Genomic DNA, 20,296 nt, shown 5'->3' on the forward strand with positions numbered 1-20,296 from the left:
GTGACATGGATTGACCTAGAGATTGTCATACTGAGTGAAGTAAGTCAGACAGAGAAAGACAAAGATCATATAAGTGATATCGCTTATATGTGGAATCTTAAAAATGGTACAAATGAACCTATTTACAAAACAGAAATAGAGTCACAGACGTGGAAAACAAAGTTGTGGTTACCAAGGGGGAAGGGGGGTATAAATTTCAAGATTGGGATTGACATATACACACTATTATATATAAAATAGATAACTAATAATAACTTACTGTATAGCACAGGGAACTCTACTTAGTACTCTGTAATGACCTGTATGGGAATAGAATCTAAAAAAGAGTGGATATATGTATATGTATAACTAGTTCACTTTGCTATACAGCAGAAACCAATACAACACTGTAAATCAACTATACTCTAATAAAAATTAATTTTAAAAAGCTGAACCAAAAAAAAAAAAAGAGGAAATCAATGATTATTTTTGTTATACTTAAACCATGCTTGAAAAATATTTTTTAAAAGTACAGCAAAATAATTCAATATAAATTTTCATATACCAGAATTAATTGAATATGTGGGGAATCAGGCACTTTCACAGGGAACAAATTGGTACAACCTTTTGGGAGCCATTTGCAAGAATCCATCAAATTGTAAAATGCACGTCACCTTTGAACTATTGATTCTACTGCTAGCAAATTCTCTATTAAAAAATATTCCCACAAGATCATGTAAAAGAGTGCTGAATGTAGCATTGTTTCTTAAAGCCAAGCTAAAGCAAAGAAAAATCATCAAGTGTTCATGACTAGGGAATTGAATGATACATTACGCTAATTATGGTAGTGCTATATAATGGAATAGTGTGTAGCCACTGAGAGAAAAGAGCCACATATACTGCCATAGCAGATGATTGGCATATTAACTTAAATAAGGAGAAAACAGAACACACTGTATAGATGTTTCTGTATTTGATTCTTTCTGTCTTTTTAAAACATTATGGAATTATATACTCTCCATGAGGGGCTGGGTACATGGAGAGGAATCTGGAGGCTATGTACACACACACACATTTATACACAGAAATCTCTCTTAATACTTCCTCAAAGAAAGCAAGCACGTAAACTTCAAAACAGCCATGAAAATATCTGTAACTGAAAACACATCTGAACGTATCTGAAAAAAAAAAAATTCAAAGCATTTGATAACCTCAGGTAACAAAAGACAGTGTAGGTGTTAGATTAACAGGCTACAAAATAAAGATGTCCCTTATTTGCCAAGTTTAACCAGAGTCAAGGTTAAGAAGCTCAGAGAAAGTCTCAGGAAAAGGAGATAAAGAAGAACCAAAAAGGAGATAAAGAAGAACCAGAGATAAAGATAAAGGTAGAGATAAAGATAGAAATAAACATGCAGATAGGGAAGAGTTACACAGGAGCTCAGTGAAAATAAATGGAGTGACAAGGAGAAAGGAGAAGAAATGGAATAAAAAGTAAAACAGCAGATCAAAGTGATCACATCAAAGAATAAATGGACACAAAGGAGAAGTTTTCCTATTGTTTCTATTATCTTAATATAATAATAACAACAATAATAATCATTGACTAACACTAAAGCACTTTGAGGAGACACACAATACTCAGTGTTGTTCAATTTAGGGGCAAACACACTTCAACAATGCAACAATTATGAAAACAACTGTAGAAAGCATCATGTGGTTACACCGTACTTAAATGGTTGGCATTCACATTGGTGACCCTAAGTTGCCTAAATGTGGCATCAACACAGTGTATGAGGTAAAAATAATTATTTTTACTAAGACAGAGAAACTGGTACTGCATTTTTTTAAACAATAATTGCAACTGAAAACTGCTAGATTTGGGATCCATTAAAGGATTTGCGAAAATCTGTCTAAAACAGACCCCTGATGGGTAAAGATTATGATAGCTGTGTGTGTATCACTTATTCTCTCTCTCTCTCTCTCTCTCTCTCTCTCTCTCTCTCTCTCACACACACACACACACACACACACACATTACATGCAGCTCCAACTGGGAACACGGAGGAGGAACCCTTGGTTTCTGAGAAATCAAGTGTGGATTCCTCATTCCCTTTCAAAATCCTTTCATTGTATCTGGTAGATTTGGCCTAGACACACAACCATTGACTTATGGCACTGTGAGTCCTGAAGATATCTCATCTAATATTTAGTTTTCAAGATCCAATTTACAGATTCTCTACATTGGAACATGAGGTCAGCGTTCCATCCACAGAGATCCCTGCTGTGAAATCTATTCTGTTGCAGTTTTGAAGGTCTGGGATATCGAATACCACTTTTCAAGTTTTTATCAAAACAAAACAAAACACACAAAAATACCCCAGCTGTCAGAGAATTCATCTGTTCTTAGATAGTTCAAATTCTTATATGTAACATTTCAGTTATTTCAGTTAGTAGGTAGGGAGGCTGTATTGTTTCTATTCATATGCTTGATTTTCTTTCAGCAGATTGAAATTGGCTTGAAAATTGAACAATTTTCTATGTGAAATTTTTAGAAAATTACACTCATCACAAAAACTAAATACAAATGGGTAATGAGATTTAGAGTAGTATAACTTAATCTATTTGTTTTACACCATTTAGCACAGTTTATTTGTAGAAAACTGTGGCTGACTTCCAGAGAATCCCCAGGGATCAACACTGAAGTTCTCAACCTTTGCCTCAAGCCCAGACCACCACTATCACAAGCTTGTTTATTACAAAGGCACACACAAAAAACCAAGAAACCGTAAACTTACTTAGCATGCTTCCACTCCCTTTTTCCCCCTTCTGGCCTTTTTGTCCAGAATTTCCTTTAAAAAAATAAAAATAAATAAAAGGAAAAAAAATTTTTTTAATGTAGGCAATTCACAGTGCTTGAAATGGAGACAGAGCAACACAAGGTCATCTAGAATAACAATGTATAACAACCTACAGATTTTCAGACATAATAATGTTGTTGTTGATGATGATGATGATAATAATAATAGCTATCATTTTAGAAACCCTCTTATGAACTTAGCATTTTATGGGTAGGTCCTTTATATACATTATCTCAGGTTACTTACCAGGACATTAAATGTTCCATTTTCCTAAAGTAGGCAAAACTGAGGTGTAAGCAGTTTGTTTGGGATTATTCACACTCCTTTTTCTTCTCCTTCTTTGTGTCTTCCTCCTTCTCCCAGAAAGCCTGGTATCCTCCATCTCATCCCAAACCTTGTTTTTCCCTTCCCATTACAATTTGTCTGTCTTGTTTTCTATTTCTTTTGTGTGAAGCCTAGCAAAGATGGAGCTGTGAATGAATTTCTGGGAGTGGTGAGATCCCAATTACCTCAGTCTTGTGGGAAGCTGGGAAGGTGTGAGGGGTGTCTAAACCTCTAGATAGTTACTTTTGGCTTCGAGAAAGCTCATTCACATACTATAGAGGTGTGCTACAGACCCTGTGCTAATAAGGGTCAGGACCTTACATGGAAACATTGTTAAGACCCTGCTCTTTGCTAATGGGTTGCTATTTCACCTAAGGTTCCTAAAGCTATATCCAGAGGTTAAGCCGTTAGTACCAACAAGAGAATTCAACGATGACAATTCCATCTCACTAGAGGGGTGCTGTTCTCACATATCGATTCTTCTTCCAAGAGTCGTCAGATATGTCTTGTAAGTAATCACCTTCCTGGCATAAATGCAGGACTGATCATAGAGCCATCTATCTCTAAATCAAAATCTTCATTAATGTTCTTGATTTCCTCCAACAAAATCAAGGACTGTTCTCTTTTCATCCAAGAGCTCAAAGGGCATAGTTCAAAGATCATGAGCTTTGGAATAATAACAATAATTTTAAATTCTCTTGTGTTGAATTATTTTGCTCTGCCACTTATTAGGTATGTGGCTCAGAACAAGTCTGTAAACCTTTCTGAGCTGAAGTTTATTCTTCTTTCAAATGCAAAAATAGTACCTTCCATTGCAAACTTGCCTTGAAAATTAGCAACAATGTTTATAAAGGGCCTTGCTCTTAAGAGATGCATGTAAGAGATGGTAGCTCTTATTTGTTTTACAACATCACTTAGCTGGAACTGTCTCTGTGATTTTATTTTCAGTGAATGAGAGGATTTTTTCATTTCATTTCATTTTTTTTAAAAATAAATTTATTTATTTATTTATTTATGGCTGTGTTGGGTCTTTGTTTCTGTGCAAAGGCTTTCTCTAGTTGTGGCGAGCGGGGGCCACTCTTCATCGCTGTGCGCGGGCCTCTCATTACCGCAGCCTCTCTTGTTGCGGAGCACAGGCTCCAGACGCGCATGCTCAGTAATTGTGGCTCATGGGCCTAGTTGCTCCGCGGCATGTGGAATCTTCCCAGACCAGGGCTCGAACCCGTGTCCCCTGCATTGGCAGGCGGATTCTCAACCACTGCGCCACCAGGGAAGCCCCATTTCACTTTTTTATGGCACAATTATTTTACATTTTATTTTGCAGTTTTAATCATTATTTTGTTGGTTTTTTTGGTCTGTTTCTCTAGCTTACTTTGCCTCATCCATGCTTTGTTTTCGAACACTTGTCCTTATTCACCTCTTACAGAAGATTTTTTTGATCCCCAATTTACCAGATTAAAAAAAATACAAAATAACGTGTGATGAGTAACACGAAAATTGAGATTTAGCACTTAAAAATTGAAGTTATTTCCAATTAAAATTTTATTTTGAAATGCCAACCATTCCTTATCACAGTATAATAGTCTCTAATTGCTTTGCATATATGATTATACTGTACACCATTAAATTCATTTTTTAATTGTGATTCAGTCATTTCAGGTAATATTAAATTGACAAGAATTATTAATTTAGCACAAAGTACCTAAAACCTTTTCTTTTTCTTTTTCTTTTTTTTGATGGTAGGCTTTTATGAGATATAATACCAAAGTTTTAGCTTTCCTCAAGAGGAAAAATCTAAGATATTAAACAAAAATTGGGCGGGGGGGCGGTTAAAATGGTATAACTGATCAGTTCTAATTCTTTTCAGAGAAGATAATATAATAAACAAGCTTAATTTTATCATTCTAGCGTTTTTATCAGAATTAGAAAATAATTGTAAAATTACTCTGGGAAGTCAAGTCTTTTCATGTTGTAGTTTGTCTTGGGTATTTTATTTTTTAAATAAATTTATTTATTTATTTTTGGCTGAGTTGGGTCTTTGTTGCTGTGTGTGGGCTTTCTCTAGTTGCAGCGAGCGGGGTCTACTCTTCATTGTGGTGCGGGGGCTTCTCATTGTGGTGGCTTCTCTTGTTGTGGTGCACGGGCTCTAGGCGTGTGGGCTTCAGTAGTTGTGCCACATGGCCCCAGTAGTTGTGGCTCGCGGGCTCTAGAGTGCTGGCTCAGTAGTTGTGGTGCAGGGGCTTAGTTGCTCCGCGGCATGTGGGATCTTCCTGGGCCAGGGCTCGAACCTGTGTCCCCTGCATTGGCAGGCAGATTCTTAACCACTGCGCCACCAGGGAAGTCCCTGTCTTAGGTATTTTAACGATACCTTGAACTCTGTTCAAGCCAGAGATCTGAACAAATGACCCACTTTTCTTCTTATAAATAAAAAAAAAAAATGTTTTATGTCATTTTAGCATGATTCAGAGATTTCCTCACAGACGACACTTGGAAATCTTTTCTCACACTTGAACACATTAAAAACATCCTTTCTAGAGAACAGGGATTTCTCCCTCCTTCATAATGACACCTTAGGCTAAAAACGAGCCCAAGGGCTTTGTCAAAACCTGGAGTTAACCACCTCCTGTCAGATATGTCACTCTTCTGTCAAAAATAAAGAACTAATATTTCTGAAAGCCACTGAAAAGTAAGAAGTAGATGGCATGTAATATACCGCCACTCTAACTTTAAATATCAACATAAGAGGAGGTATGTTCAATAGCGTCATTGTGACTTCAAGCATTCTCAGAGCCCCTGCCATGAGCAAGGCACTGGGTTCCTCATTTTCACACACAGGCACACTTAGCCCAGCCCAACTCTTTTCAGCTACTTCAACTCAGATGTGACATCTTCCCTCCTCTGCCTAATGCTTCTTCCTATTTCCTGAATTCTTCACCTTCCACCTTCTTCTTAACCTTCCACAATCTTTTTAACCCTTCTTTCCTCTGTATCTTCAACAACTTCTCTATTTTACCTTGCTGTCAGCATTTAAATAGTATTCAAATTCACTTTCAAAGAAAACACAAAATCAAATGAAAAAGCCGATCTCTTCCTCCCCCTCTGCAGAGCCAGACTGCTCTACCCCGCTGTCTACCAGCCTCACCACCAGGCACCCCTGGGCGTTCCCCAATCTGGCTTCCACCCCACTCCACCCGGCCCCACCAAAACTGCTCTCAGTAAAGGCAACATCCTCACAGCAACAAATGGAAGGAGCTTTCTGTAGGCTGCATCTTACTTGACCAACTTTTGAAACTCCTTTGGGTTTTTTTCACCCCACCTTCTCTGGGTTTTCTTCCTCACTCTGGCTGCTTTGCTTTTTCTGCTCAGTCTGTACTTCTGGAACCACTCAAGGCTTTATCCTAGGCCCCTTCTCTTCTCACTGTTGCCCACCCGTAAAATATTACCAAAATCAATGATTATTAAAATTCATTGACTTCAATGGACATTTATATGAGCATAGCTACAACTTTGTCTTTCTACCTCTGGCTTCCCCTCTGAGTTCCAAACCCATATATTCGACTATAAATATCTCCATGAATGGCACAGAGTGTTCGATAGCTGTTTGTCAAATAAGTAAAGGAATTCGTGGTGGTCTATAATTTTAGACATTCCTAAGAAAGACCATAACTCACCCTTAGAATCAGACTTTGAATGGACTCCAAGAGTCTAACTGGAGAGAAGCACATTATTTACATTGCTGGAAAACCTAGTTCATTTAATGAGGTTCTATTCAGAGTACTCTAGGGGTTTTGAAGATATGTAAGGTTACACTTCAATTAAATCCTCCGAACTCTCTGCAGTAAATCTGTCGGATGGTAAATGCTCTATACATCTGCCATGGATCAAGAAGAAAGTCTTCCTTTTCTCTTCTTATATTTGTACACTTCATCAGTTAAGGACTGTGTCTTACTTACTTCTCATTTCCCTGCACCAAGCATTGTCCTTGTATATATATATTGAGTACTTAATACATGTGGAAGGAAGAGGGCAGGGTGGGGAAGAAAAGGAGAGCAGGAGAGAAAATAGAGAATAAATAGGGCTGCTCTTTCCTAATCTTTTTGCTTTGAAATCACTTTGCTTTGACATCACTCAGATAGTCCAGGCTGCGTCATTAATTAGAAAATGACAATTAGTAGATTTTATTTCTAATTTTATTACCCTCTTTGGACTCTTGTAGAGGAAGAATGCATTCACTGTTTTAATCTGCAGTATAACTAAACTAGTACCAGGCACTGCTGCTCATATTTCTACCAAATTTGAGTCTTCTAATAAGGAAGTAATATCCTGAGAATATCTTTGGTCAAGGGATTTATTACCTCTACCCCTGCTTTCATTTTTACAGTCTCTCTTTCTCCAGTTTTCTTCACCTGAAGATGTGGTTCTCAAAGTGTGGTCCCCGATCAGCATTACCACTGCCACCTGGAAACTTGTGAGGAGTCAACATTCTCAGGGAGCCCGACCCCTAACCTATTGTATCAGAAAGTCCTCGGGGGTGGAGCCCGGTAAGCTGTTTTAACAGGCCCTACAGGTGATTCTAGTGTCTGCTCAAGTTTGAGAACCACAGATGTAAAGAAATTCTGTGCATCTTTAGGCCAGCTCTAACACGACTTTCTTTGTAACATCTTGTCTTGCTGTACAGAGTTGATCACTCTACTTTCTACTTTCACAGCTTCCAGCTTCCATTACTTTTGTCCCACTTTCCAAATGTTTTATTACTTACCACTTGGTAATACAGCTAATTGGTTCTGCATTTTTCTGTGCCCTGCTCTCTTCTAAAATTTCGGTGTACAGTTCACAATTCAAGCTTAGGCTAGCGGCATAAGGAGTAGAAATAATATCATCATGTATGTAAACTGTAAAGGGCCCGCACATGGTGATTATTAAGTACTAATATACAGTAGCAGGCAGGTTCTCTTGCAAAGGATAGGATTGCAGGTCTGCCTGTATTTTGCTAACTGTAACTTAACAGGGTTTGGCGGTTTTGGTTAAAGGGGTGTTAATACTTTGCTTGTTTGTTTTTCTCTGCCAGTCTTTCCATTCTCTTTATTCTAAGAGAGATACCATTCTTCATGGTGATTTATAGTGGTGTGGAGTTGATAGATCCTCTGTTGTGTTTTTATATTGAACTATTTTCCTTCTGGATATAGAAACTTTCCTCAGGTGGGCAGAAATCAGTTTTAAAATGTTTCAGATCACAGAATAAACTGCATGTGAGTGCTGCTATTCATACTATGATGACCATTGTTTTTGTTATCTAAGGAGTTGAAAGGAATATCTATGATCTGGTGTTTATTTTACATATTCTGTGAAGAAAATATGCATTATCATAATACCTGGCCTCCCGGTCTTCCCCACTGATCCTGGGAATCCTCGACTTCCAGGAAAACCAATGGATCCCCGATCACCTTTAAGACCTGGAGGACCTACACGGTAAATGAAAAAAAAAAAAAAAAACCCAAAAAACAGTGGTAATAATTCATTTTGCATAAAGATTTGAGAGAATAACGAAACAATCTAATTTCACTAATGGATATGAAAGAGGTGAATCTCCAAATGGAGGAATAATGTCTTTCCTAAAATTTCATGTGTAAAAACTGATAGATAACAGTAACAGTAAGTAGAAACATTAGTGCATTTAGTACACTGTAGATATTCAATATGTAACGTATTGTCACTACAAATAAAAACACACAAGGAAAAAAAATCTTAGAGTTTTAACTGGAAGGCTTATATAGTCTAATCAGGAATCTTCAAATGGCAGAATTTTGCTATAGCTGAAATGATAACTTTGAAATGTAAGCTAAAAATTGGATTTTTAAGATTTGTCCCAGAAAAATCACAAGTCAAGCAATGAGAAGTATCAAAGAATATTTATTAAAAAAATACTGAGGTTCTAGTGCAGGAATATATTACTCTATCTCTCATGCTCTTGTTTTTACATACTCCATTGTAATCCCAAACAATAATGTAGCCATATGTGTGTGTGTGTGTGTGTGTGTGTCCCAGGCACAGGGAAAGTATTCAGTAAACATTTTTTAAAGTAAAAGGTCAAGTAATTCTCCTTGGCATGCTTCCAAGGAAATGGCATGCTGAAATGAATTTCTATTATATTATTTTGAGATAAAGCACAGTTTAACATAATATCCACCCCAGTACATAAGTAACAATTGTAATATATTTAATGTACTGATTATTTAATACTACTAAGCACTTATATCTTCTCAGATTTTCATATCATGGTTTCGAGTCAAGCTGAGTTTAGTGGGCTCAATTGCATGTACAGGTATTTTTTGTTTGTTTGTTTTTCTTTTGGTTTTTTTTGGTACAGGGTTTCTTTTGTCTTTTCTTTAAACACTCCCATTGTAATATTTATTTATTTGTTTGTTTGGCTGCACCAGGTCTTAGTTGCGGCACATGGGATCTTTTAGTTGTGGCATGTGGGATCTTTAGTTGAGGCACGTGAACTCTTAGTTGCAGCATGTGGGATCTAGTTCCGTGACCAAGGATCAAACCTGGGCCCCCTGCATTGGGAGCACGAGTCTTAGCCACTGGACCACCAGGGAAGTCCCTATAGGTGGGATTTTAGTAAACCTGCTTGAATCAGGAAGTAGAATTATCAAGACCGTCCATCATATACTTTTAACTTCCTGATTCCCTACCAAACATGGGGCAAATAGGCAATCTTGCAAAGAACAAAACAGAATGCAGCAATTAGGTAGGAGAGATGCCTAGTAACTTGAATATTTTTGCTGCAGTGCACCAAATCAAACGGCAACCTAATAATCTAAAGAGTCAATTTATCACTCTAACAATGAAATCTACCTCTCTTTTTTGAGGGGCCAGATAATGCCTATTTGTGTATATGAGCAATACCAACAGCAGCAGACTAAACCCTCACTTAAAGAATCAAAGCAGCTTTGCAACGGTATCCATCTATGGTAGTAACAAAAGCTGAAACTTTTAAATCCCTCTTTCTATTTGATTCCGAAACAGCTACAAAAGATGTTCCCAAGATGAAGCTTTGGAAGGCAAGTTGTAGCCCAGACTGAACTTTTAGGGTTGAGTTATAAAGCTTTGACAATTGCAATTTGTAATGGAGGAGCTGACAGACCTTTGACAATAGCCGCTCTGGCAGATAATATAACACTGGTTACTTCCCCTGCTTATGACATTAATGCACCATTGCTAAGATCTGCTGGGTGCTAGTCAAGTAGAAAGACTTTTCTGAATAAAGAATCTTACCTGGTATTACTTTCAAAGGCAAACCAACAATTTATATATATATATATATATATATATATATATATATATATATATATATATATAAAGAATTTTAAAAGCTTTTTTTTTAAGGTAAACTTTATATATTGGCTTTTTAAGCACTATGATGTAAAGGGCAGGCATGTGTCAAATTCATGCTTTTCATTTTTAAAAATGGTTTTTCTGATGTAACCTGGGCTGGTTGATACATTGATCAGAAAGAAGAACAGTTTATATAATCAAAAGACAGAAAAATAAGATCAAGTCCCTGGTATTTAGCCATTTTTTTGGCAGCACAAACTATTCTAGTTACCATTAGACTGAGCAGTATACTCCCAACCTTCAAAAAGCGTGCAGGTATTTGATTTCTAGCCGTGAATAACATCATGACCATGTTACTGTTATTATCTTTATTTTTTTGAGAGCAAAGAAAGTTCATGCTCCTTCTCTTTTTCTGTCTTCTATTATTGTCTTTCAAAATAATGCTTTCAAGAGTACAGAAGAAAATAATTTGAAACAATTTTGCTCTAAGTAAGATACAGAGTGGCTGACGGCAAAGGGAAAAGTCATCTGTATTCCAGTCAGTATTTACATTGAGATTGCATAGGTTGAAGCAGATAAATTCCAGTTAAGGATTATATAAGGAGTATAATCCAATTTGCCTTTGATTTACATTAGTTGTTTTTTTTTTTTTTGTATCTTAAAAACCAGGTAACCTCCAAATATATTCAATGTGAAGATGGTTTTCATATTTTCCTTCACATGTGACCTAAAACTAGGTCAGCCAAATACTGTTTGCAGTCAGTGATATGGACAGCACTCTCTAGACTTATGAACAAACCCCATGTTGTTAAAGCACTTAACTTTCTTTAAAAATCAAGAGTCACTGCTTACCATTCAGAACATGATAGTGATTAGGCTACCAAAATATTTGATATCCCCTCAACACACACACATACACATGCAGACACACACACACACACACACACACACACGCCACACAGGGAACCAGTCAAATAACTCATTCCCCCTACACACATACACAGATGTACATTACCTAGCCCTGCAGTATATGATGGAGTAGTTACCATACCTACTGGACCTGGAATGCCTCGTGGACCAACTTCTCCAGTGGGACCTCTATCTCCTTTTTCACCTGGAGGTCCAGGAGGACCTTTAAAAAATAAATGACAATTACTGATCATAGGCTTAAAGCATAGGTAAAATAGATGTGTCATTTGTCAAGACAGTTACATAGGTAAATCCAAAGGCTCTTATTTGTTGCACAATTACACAGAATGAATAGACTAACCTTCCTGAATGGAAGCATAACCTGCTACTGAGTAGTGCAATGAGATAGCTCTAAATTAGACAAGCTAATTATGGACTAAATACTCCGGTGTGCCAAGCAGTGTTCTAGGTTCTCAGATCCTGGGGGCAGAGAAAGACAGTGAGTCAATGATGGCAGAAATCCACATTCGTATTGTGTACCTACTGGGTATGAAACCCAGTGCCCCTAACACTGAGCTCCCTTGCCAAGCTTATGACTAACCTCTCTATCCAAAATTTTATTCCCCTTCTTGTCCTACCCCTGTTCCCCTCAGGATTGAGGAATATCAAAGAAAAGGGGGATTGAAACCAAGCAGGACCCTGCAGGGCCCTCCTGGGTACAAAACCCCTCCAGGTCCCCTGTTTCTTGTTTGCAGAAAAAAGGCTTTAGTTTCCTAGGCCTTCCCCGAGCCCCAAAGAGCAGGCACAAGGAGTTAACAATGAGAGAAGTGAGGGGATGCAGAAACAAAGGAGAAGCAGTCAAGCAAGGTAGTTTGGAGTCCTAGTTCCTCCTCAATGGATATACATAACAATCTGACACATATCTTTGAGCTGATCTGTAGAAACTAAGCCCTTCACCCATGTGGAAGATGGTGACTACATGCTGACCCTTAGTATGTAGACCCCAGACTGGTTGGAACCAGAAGGTTGATGATTAAGTTTCTGGGAACATCACCCTGTTACCTCAGCCCCAGGCAGATTTCACTATATTAATTTAGATGCTCTGTGGAAAATGTGTAAGTCAAGTCATGTGTGATACCCTCAAGGAAAACAAAAATCCACACGAAGTAGACAACCAAAAACCCTATCATTGAAAATGATACCCTCGGATATTAGAAAAATGCAGATCAGCATGAGGAGCAATGGTTGAAAAGACTTAACTGAGGAGGTAGGATTTGAAGGGGATTTTGAAGAATGGGTAGAATGAGAAGAAAGAGAATGCTGGGTAAGTGGGAGAGATGCGGAGAAAGGCAGGAAAGTGAAAATGAGTCAAGGAATAACTTTTCAAGTAAAATATTAGGTAGAATCCTTAGATAGATTATAGACATTATAAAATAAGTTGGAGAGGTTGCAGGGAAAATTTTGACTACCTGGCATGGCAGTTACCAAGGTGTCCCCCTCGTACTGAGTTTGATCATCACTGATTTAGTCATTTGAATTTTCTGTGCCCAGCAAAACAGATATCTAGTGATCACCTCTTTAGAATGATGGCACTGAGTATGTCCCTCTTCTACATGGAGTGCCACAGGACAAGTGTTATTCCTTTCCTCTAAAGCAGAACACTTAGCAATTTCTTCTCAATTCCAAAAGGAAGAAATGAACCTGGACATACCATAGAATAATCAAATAGTGATGTTTTAAAAGAGTCATTTTCGATTTCCGTGGTTCAAGGACAGCAAGGATAACACACAACTATGTTTAGCATCACTGGTTAGAGAGCACTTGTTTACAAATTTTAATCAGGTGGGGAGATATGATACTTGAAAAATTCTAATTATGAGTAAGTATATTCTGTCCATTTTCTTTGCTTCTTTTGAAATCCTTGTCCCTTGCCTCTCTCCATTTTTCTGATTTGTTTCTGATTTTTCAAGGTCCAACTTGGGTTTTAGCACCTTCCTTCCCTGGTGACTTAATTTTCCAGATATCACTGCTCTTCTCAATGCCACGTCATCCATTTCCCTTCATACACACCATTGGGCTGTAAGGTTTTATTGCATTTTCATTTTTACAATAGTAACTCTACATATTATAGGAAATATAAAAGCCTAGAAAAAATGAGGAAAATATAATACATAATTCTATCATCTTAAGAGAATAATCACTAACATTTATTTTCTGTTTGTGTTGTGTGTGTATTTTTTGTTTTTTTGGGTTTTTTTTTTTTTTACATAATCATCATGCAAACTGCATACTACTGGGCATTAAGTAGTTGTAGTAACGACTAGCAAATTCTCCTAAGCTATAGCTTAATGTTGGAAACATATATTAAGGTGTCCACAAGAGATGTCATGGTTCTACATCAATGGGAATCTACGCATCTTCTATTCCTGCAGAATGTAGTTTTTCCCAACAAAGGGGTTTTAATTCCCACAACCGTGAACACAGCTGCAGTTCATTCATCTCTGCACAGTGACAATGGAGGGGGCAAGCAGGACAGAAAGACTCAATTTGCAGCTTGAATTTTGCTGAGCAAATTAAAGGGAAGCAAATCCACAGTACTCCAGGATGGCATTTTGAAAAAAAATTGCACACGAAAAGACTCTGATTCAGTGATTAGGGCTCTAAAGCAAGACAGACATTCCAGGAAAAACTAGAAGGTGTGAGACAAGAAGCGAGGGACACAGACTAGCCCTGGGCTCTTAGCCTCTGAGATTAAGAGTTTTCACCATTTCTTTAATAAGTAAGAAATGGAACTCACAATCCTTTCAATTATTTTGCATGTAACTATGCATAGTAACTGTACACAGCTCAAATGTTGGAGCATTAACTCAATCATAACAAATACAGCTATGTTATTTTATAAAATTCTGAGTTAAAGATCCCTCTCTGTCTATTTCTATATAAAAATGCTGATACCAGGTACCTGAATCCCAGAGTAAGAAAACGAGGTAAAGTCTTTCCTTCAAGCGTTCTAACTGAGTGTGTTGGATGTTACATTTTTATTGTTATCTTAGTCTTCATGTAACATTAATCTCACCCATTACGTTCTGTTTAAATTCTATAATTTGTTATGTGCCTTCTACTGCCTAGAACAAAATATGGAAAGTATCTCAATGGTTTAAGTGTCTTTTTGATATTTTGGAGGGATGGAAGTACACAGATCATATACTACTTTCTCTTAGCTTCTTATGTAGAACTTTCGAGAACATTATCAACATAATGCTCTCACCTACCTTCCAAAACTGGTCTCTCCAATCCTGCTGTTTCTCACATCCTTATCATACTGCAGTTGGACTAATCTAGAGGGTTTTTTATTAAAATCTGGTCTGAATATATTTTGTCTATTCCACCCTCATTCATTCATTTATTTCAGTTTAAAAACAAATGTCTGTATCAACTGTAAAGAAATGTAGCCATTTATTCTGCCACGTTATGGAAAAAAAGAAGGAAGAACTTTAAGTCTGGGGACTTCGAGTCTATTGTAGTCACCTTCTTGGTTCTGAGTTACTATTTAACCTTTCAAAATTCTGTCCCATAATCACATCAACAACCACTTCTGTGTATCAATAAATGGACATGATGCTTCCTGGCAGCTCTCTTGCTAACATATGTCAAAGGACACTAGATTAATATTGTTCAGAACATCTGATTTGCCCTGGTTCAAGAAGCCATAAGAATTCTACTATTTTTCATCATCTTTAGTACCATCTAACTGCAAAGTTACAGGGATAATTCATAAATGCTATAGCAATAATTTGCCATGAACAATTCCCTCTATAAAACACACCACCAAATCTGCTATTAGCTTTCTCCCTATGATTTTTTTTTAAGGAAAACTAAGATTTCTACTTAGCCACAGAGATGTGCTGATTTAAAATACTCAGTAATTAAAAAATATCATAGATCAAAATTACCCAATTTACTGGGAAAGAAAACCCAGGAACATCACATCATTTAAAATCCTCAAATGATAACATAGCACTAATAACGTCTGCCAAAATTTCCAGAGCTATGCTTCTCCATGTCGTGTTCAATATGATCATTAATTTCCTACTTTGTTCTCAGTCTTGCCTCACATTTAGATCACCATAAAAATCTGCCAAATCTTCTAGGCTGTTGCTATTTAAACCTGACTTTTTTTTTTTCTTCCAGTTTTCATGCTCACTGACTTAGAGATGTTTAATCTGGAAGAGGCCTTAAAGCTTGCTTAGTCAAACATAATTATAGAGGTCTGAGAGAGTGAATTCCCAAGGTCTTAAAGCCAGTTGGGTAAGATCAGAACTAAAATACTTCTTTCCTGATGTTCCAGGCTATACTTTTCCAAAATTAATTGATTTCATTTTTGGCATCTGTTCTTTCATTATTCCTGAGATGAATTTTTCTTTTACGTAGTGGTTAAAGACACAATTCATTTCTTAAATCCCAATAATTAATTGCACAAATCTCCAAATTCAAATTCTATCAATCACTTCTTCTTCTTTATCATGACAATTGATCAATTGATACATTTTTTTTTTCTTTTTTTGGTGCTTTTAGTTTCTGGAAAAAAATATGCTTAAAATTTTTCCAAATAAACACCGTTTTCAGCAATGAGTCATATTTTATTTCTCTTCTCTTAACTTCCTTCCTCAAATGTTAAACAACTTTGTCTTTTTAAATCATGTTATCCCCCGCTCCCTACCAAATTCTGCTTCACCATTTCAACAATGAAATTTCATTTAGTCCTTTAGACTTTAATTGCTATAATTACTTGAGAAATATATTAAAATATCTTTACCTCTTTAATCTTCATAAATATTTAATAATTGCTAATATAAAAGAGGAGGGACACAAAGTAATGACACTGATCCTACAACCGACATTAGATAAAGCACTCATTAATTAATACAATATCTCTCTTGGGTTATAGTTTAATAAATATTTATTAAAAATTATGACTAGATGCTGTAGAGGATATAAAAAAATAGCCCATAATTTTAATGAACTTACCGTTTCCAGTAAGAGACAACATTTCGATAGAAGACAGTATGAGATATTTTTAGATATGACAATCATATTAGGAATTCTCTTGTGAAAGAATACTTGATGTTCAAAAGTAAGCAAGATATAAATGTCAGCAAGAGTATTACTACGGTGGGACCAGAGACAGCTTCATGGAAGAGGTTGCATGTATGTCATCTATGGACATTAATGATAGATAAGATATTTTCAGATACAAATAGAAGAGGAAAGATATTCTTTCAAGTGAAGGAAAAGCCATGAGGCAGGATGTAAAAAGTACTGGGCATGTCAGAATCACAGTAAAATCAATTGAAATATTTGGTGTCAAAAAGGGAAAAGACAGGGAATGAGGCATTCAAAAGTAGTTAAGAGAAGCACTATAGAAGAACTTGAGCGCTGCAGAGAAAAGTGTATGTGTAATAAGGAGGTGACAGAGAGTCTCTTTGCAATCTAGGGTGTCCCTCTAGGAAGGCTGCATTCTAACAAGAGTGTAGAAAGGACTGTAGTCTGGAAGACTGAGGCAGGAAATGATAGCGAGACTATTTCAATAGTCTGGCAGAGCAGTGATAAGAATAGTTTACACAGAATATAAAGGAGTGAGAAGGGGTTAGAGAATGTGGAACATAAGAACTAATGGTATTCTTGGGAGAAAATAACAACAATTAAAATTTCTACCTTGGAAATCTGGAAGAATGACATTGCCATTACAAAGTGTAACTTCATAGAAAGGAAGTGTTACTTTCACTTATTTCTTTAAGGCATATACATTTGCTCACCCACCATATACCAGGCACTCTAACAGGTGCTGTGTATGGAGAGATAGACAAGAGAGACAAGACCCAACCTCATGGAACTCACATTTTATTCGAGAAGATCTGTGATAAACAAATAAGCAAATGTATATATGAAACAGTATCATGTAGTTTTAAATACTATGAGGAAGTTAAAGCACACCATGATATAGAGAGATAATAAGAATGGGGAGGGAGAAATTATCACTAAAAAGGTAATTTTGAGTGGATCTAAGGAGAATGGAAAGCTAAGAGAACATTTAAAGGGAGAGAGAGCTGTCTAGTGCACATTATGACAGCAAGAAGTGAAACCAGCACTTCCTCCTTGTTAACTTATACTGTTCAATGGCACTTTCATTCTTCCAGCTTTCCAAGCTAGACAGAGGGAAAATTAGAAAAGAGGGCAGATAAGTAGATGGGTGCCAGATCAAGTAGGAGTTCGGATTTTATTCCAAGTCCAATGGGAAGATATTGGAAGGTCTTAAGAGACAAAAGATCTAATCATATGTTATTATTATTTCAATAACACTCTTTTGCTCTCTGTAGAATGGATTAAGAGTAGAATCAGGGAGAACAATTGGGAAGCTGATGTAGTATACCAGGCTGTAATACTGTTGCTTGAATTAGCGTTGTAGCAGAGGAGACAGTGAGAAGGAGTTTTATCGTATGGAAGAAGAGTTAACAGGACTCATATATGGATTGGATACAGGGAGTGAGAGAAAGAGAGAAATCAAAGCTTGCTTCCAAGATCTTGGAGTGAGTCACTAGTTGGACAATGACTCAATTGACAGACAAGACTAGGTAAGCAACAGATTTGAGGGGTGGATGAGGGTAGGTGCTCTCAAGAACTAAGGGTTTGGCACAGGTTCGATCCCTGGTCAGGGAACTAAGATCCCACATGGTGTGTGGCATGGCTGAAAAAAAAAAAAAAAGAGAGAGAGAGAGAGAGAAAGAAAGAGAACTAAGGGTTTGGGTGTGGATTTGTAAAGTTGGGGATATTTAAGTGAAATCCCAAGTGGAATTCGAAATCCCAAGTGGAATGTCTAATTGTTAGAGTGAAAGCTGATTAATTCAATTTTTCTTTATCATTGGTTTCAATGTAATACTTAAAGAAAACATGCAATAGGGGCTTCCCTGGCAGTGCAGTGGGTAAGAATCCGACTGCCAATGCAGGGGACACGGGTTCAAGCCCTGGTCCGGGAAGATCCCACACGCCGCAGAGCAACTAAGCCCATGCACCACAACTACTGAGCCTGCGCTCTAGAGCCCATGTGCCACAACTACTGAAGCCCACATGCCTAGAGCCCGTGCTCCATAACAAGAGAAGCCACTGCAATGAAAAGCCCATGCACCACAAAGAAGAGTAGCCCTGCTCGCCGAAACTAGAGAAAGCCCGTGCACAGCAACAAAGACCCAACTGAAAGAAAGAAAGAAAGAAAGAAAGGAAGAAAGAAAGGAAGAAAGAAAGGAAGGAAGAAAGAAAGAAAGAAAGAAAGAAAGAAAGAAAGAAAGGGAGAAAGAAAAATTTATTAAAAAAAATACATGCAATATATTCTATACAAGTTAGCTATAAACACAATAATAAATATACCTGCAACCTTACAACCCAATAGCTATCCATTTAGCCACTTTCCCGTCTCATTCATCTTCTTCCTTTTCAAAAACAATCATTAACCTGAATTTTGTTTCTCATTTTCTTGCATTTTAAAAACAACCATTCTCATTAAATGTGTATGTGTCTGTAAATATACATTATTTACTTTTTCTAAATCATGAGCATTAGAAACAAAAATCGTACTGTAAATAGTCTCTGGGACTTTTTTAAAATTTTTCTTTTCTTGTAAAAATTTGGATATTAAGACTTCTTAATTATCCTAAACTAGTGTTATGTAAGATGAAATCACATGGATTTCTGTTTCTCTTGTTCTAATAAGAAATAACAATTGAAAGTGTAAAGTAGAGCTTAACAGACATAGTAGCTAGAATAAGAAGATCCAACATGAATTTAACTAGTGTTACAGAGGAAAGGATAGAGAGAATTGTGAAGAAGCAATATTCAAAGAGACTGAAGCTGATAATGTTCCCAAATTTATGATAGACTTAATCCACAAATATAAGTGGATTTAGGAAGAAAATGAAGTAAAACAAATGCCACATGGAAAAACTGTCAATATAAAAAACACAGACTAGTGAAATTGTAGGTATTAAAGACAAAGATAATGGCAAGCAATGTGGTCATAATCATTTTATAAAGCAATAAGAAAGGCCATAAACCAGAAGAAAATACGAATAAAAATAATAACTGTTACCCTAAGAAATATGTATGTGGTAAAACAGTTTTAAAGATCAAGGACAAAATAGAAAAAAGAAATCAAAACATCTCACCACCAATGGACTTTCACTAAACAAATCTCCAAAAAATACTTCAGGAAGAAAAAAATGATCCCAGAAGAGATGTCACAGATACATTTAGGAGGAGGAAAAACTGGCAAACTCATGGCCTAATCTATATAAATATTGTCTGTATAATGTAAGAAAAACAATCTTGACTAAATTCTTGGTTTAAAAAATACATATAATAGAAATGAGCTATACTCAAAGACAGCAGGAAACCAGGGAAGAGGGTCATCAGAGCGTTTTAAGTTCCTTGTATATTTGAGGATGAAGGTGAAGATACTAATCAACTTGTGACTTTAAGATAAATTTTAAGGATGACTATCAGCAAAATAAAAATAAATATAAGGTTTCCAAAATATTTTTGGTGCTTTTGATAGAGAGAAAAGTTTAATGAGAAAAATTTCAAATAATCCTAAAGTTGACATGGAAGGAAAGCAAAAGGAACATGGGACTGGACAGAAACGGAGCACAAAATGACAGTAGAAATAAATATGGTGGAAAGAGATGGCCAGATTGCATAGTAAATTTTAAGAACTGTTCTTTACAAGAGACAAGCCTAATACAAAGGATAACAAAGGTTGAAAGTAAAATATGAAAAAAAAAGTTAAAATGTAAATAATGACTAAAACCCAGTATAGAAATATATATGATATGTAT

At 36.5% G+C, this 20,296-nt stretch overlaps 1 protein-coding gene across 7 annotated transcripts in view; it reads right to left on the reverse strand.

Moving 5' to 3' along the window:
* The window catches only part of MSR1 (macrophage scavenger receptor 1), a 69,338-nt gene that overhangs the window by 21,926 nt on the left and 27,116 nt on the right, over positions 1-20,296 (reverse strand). For all 7 annotated transcript variants that reach the window (XM_007174034.2, XM_007174033.3, XM_007174035.3 and 4 more), the window contains 3 exons: positions 11,554-11,634; positions 8,534-8,623; positions 2,775-2,828 (listed from right to left, as the gene is read on the reverse strand). In XM_007174034.2, coding sequence (XP_007174096.2) covers positions 2,775-2,828; positions 8,534-8,623; positions 11,554-11,634 — 225 coding nt within the window. The remainder of the gene's footprint in view (positions 1-2,774; positions 2,829-8,533; positions 8,624-11,553; positions 11,635-20,296) is intronic.

Source organism: Balaenoptera acutorostrata, chromosome 21 (genome assembly GCF_949987535.1).
Source record: "Balaenoptera acutorostrata chromosome 21, mBalAcu1.1, whole genome shotgun sequence".
Taxonomy (NCBI): Eukaryota; Metazoa; Chordata; class Mammalia; order Artiodactyla; family Balaenopteridae; genus Balaenoptera; species Balaenoptera acutorostrata.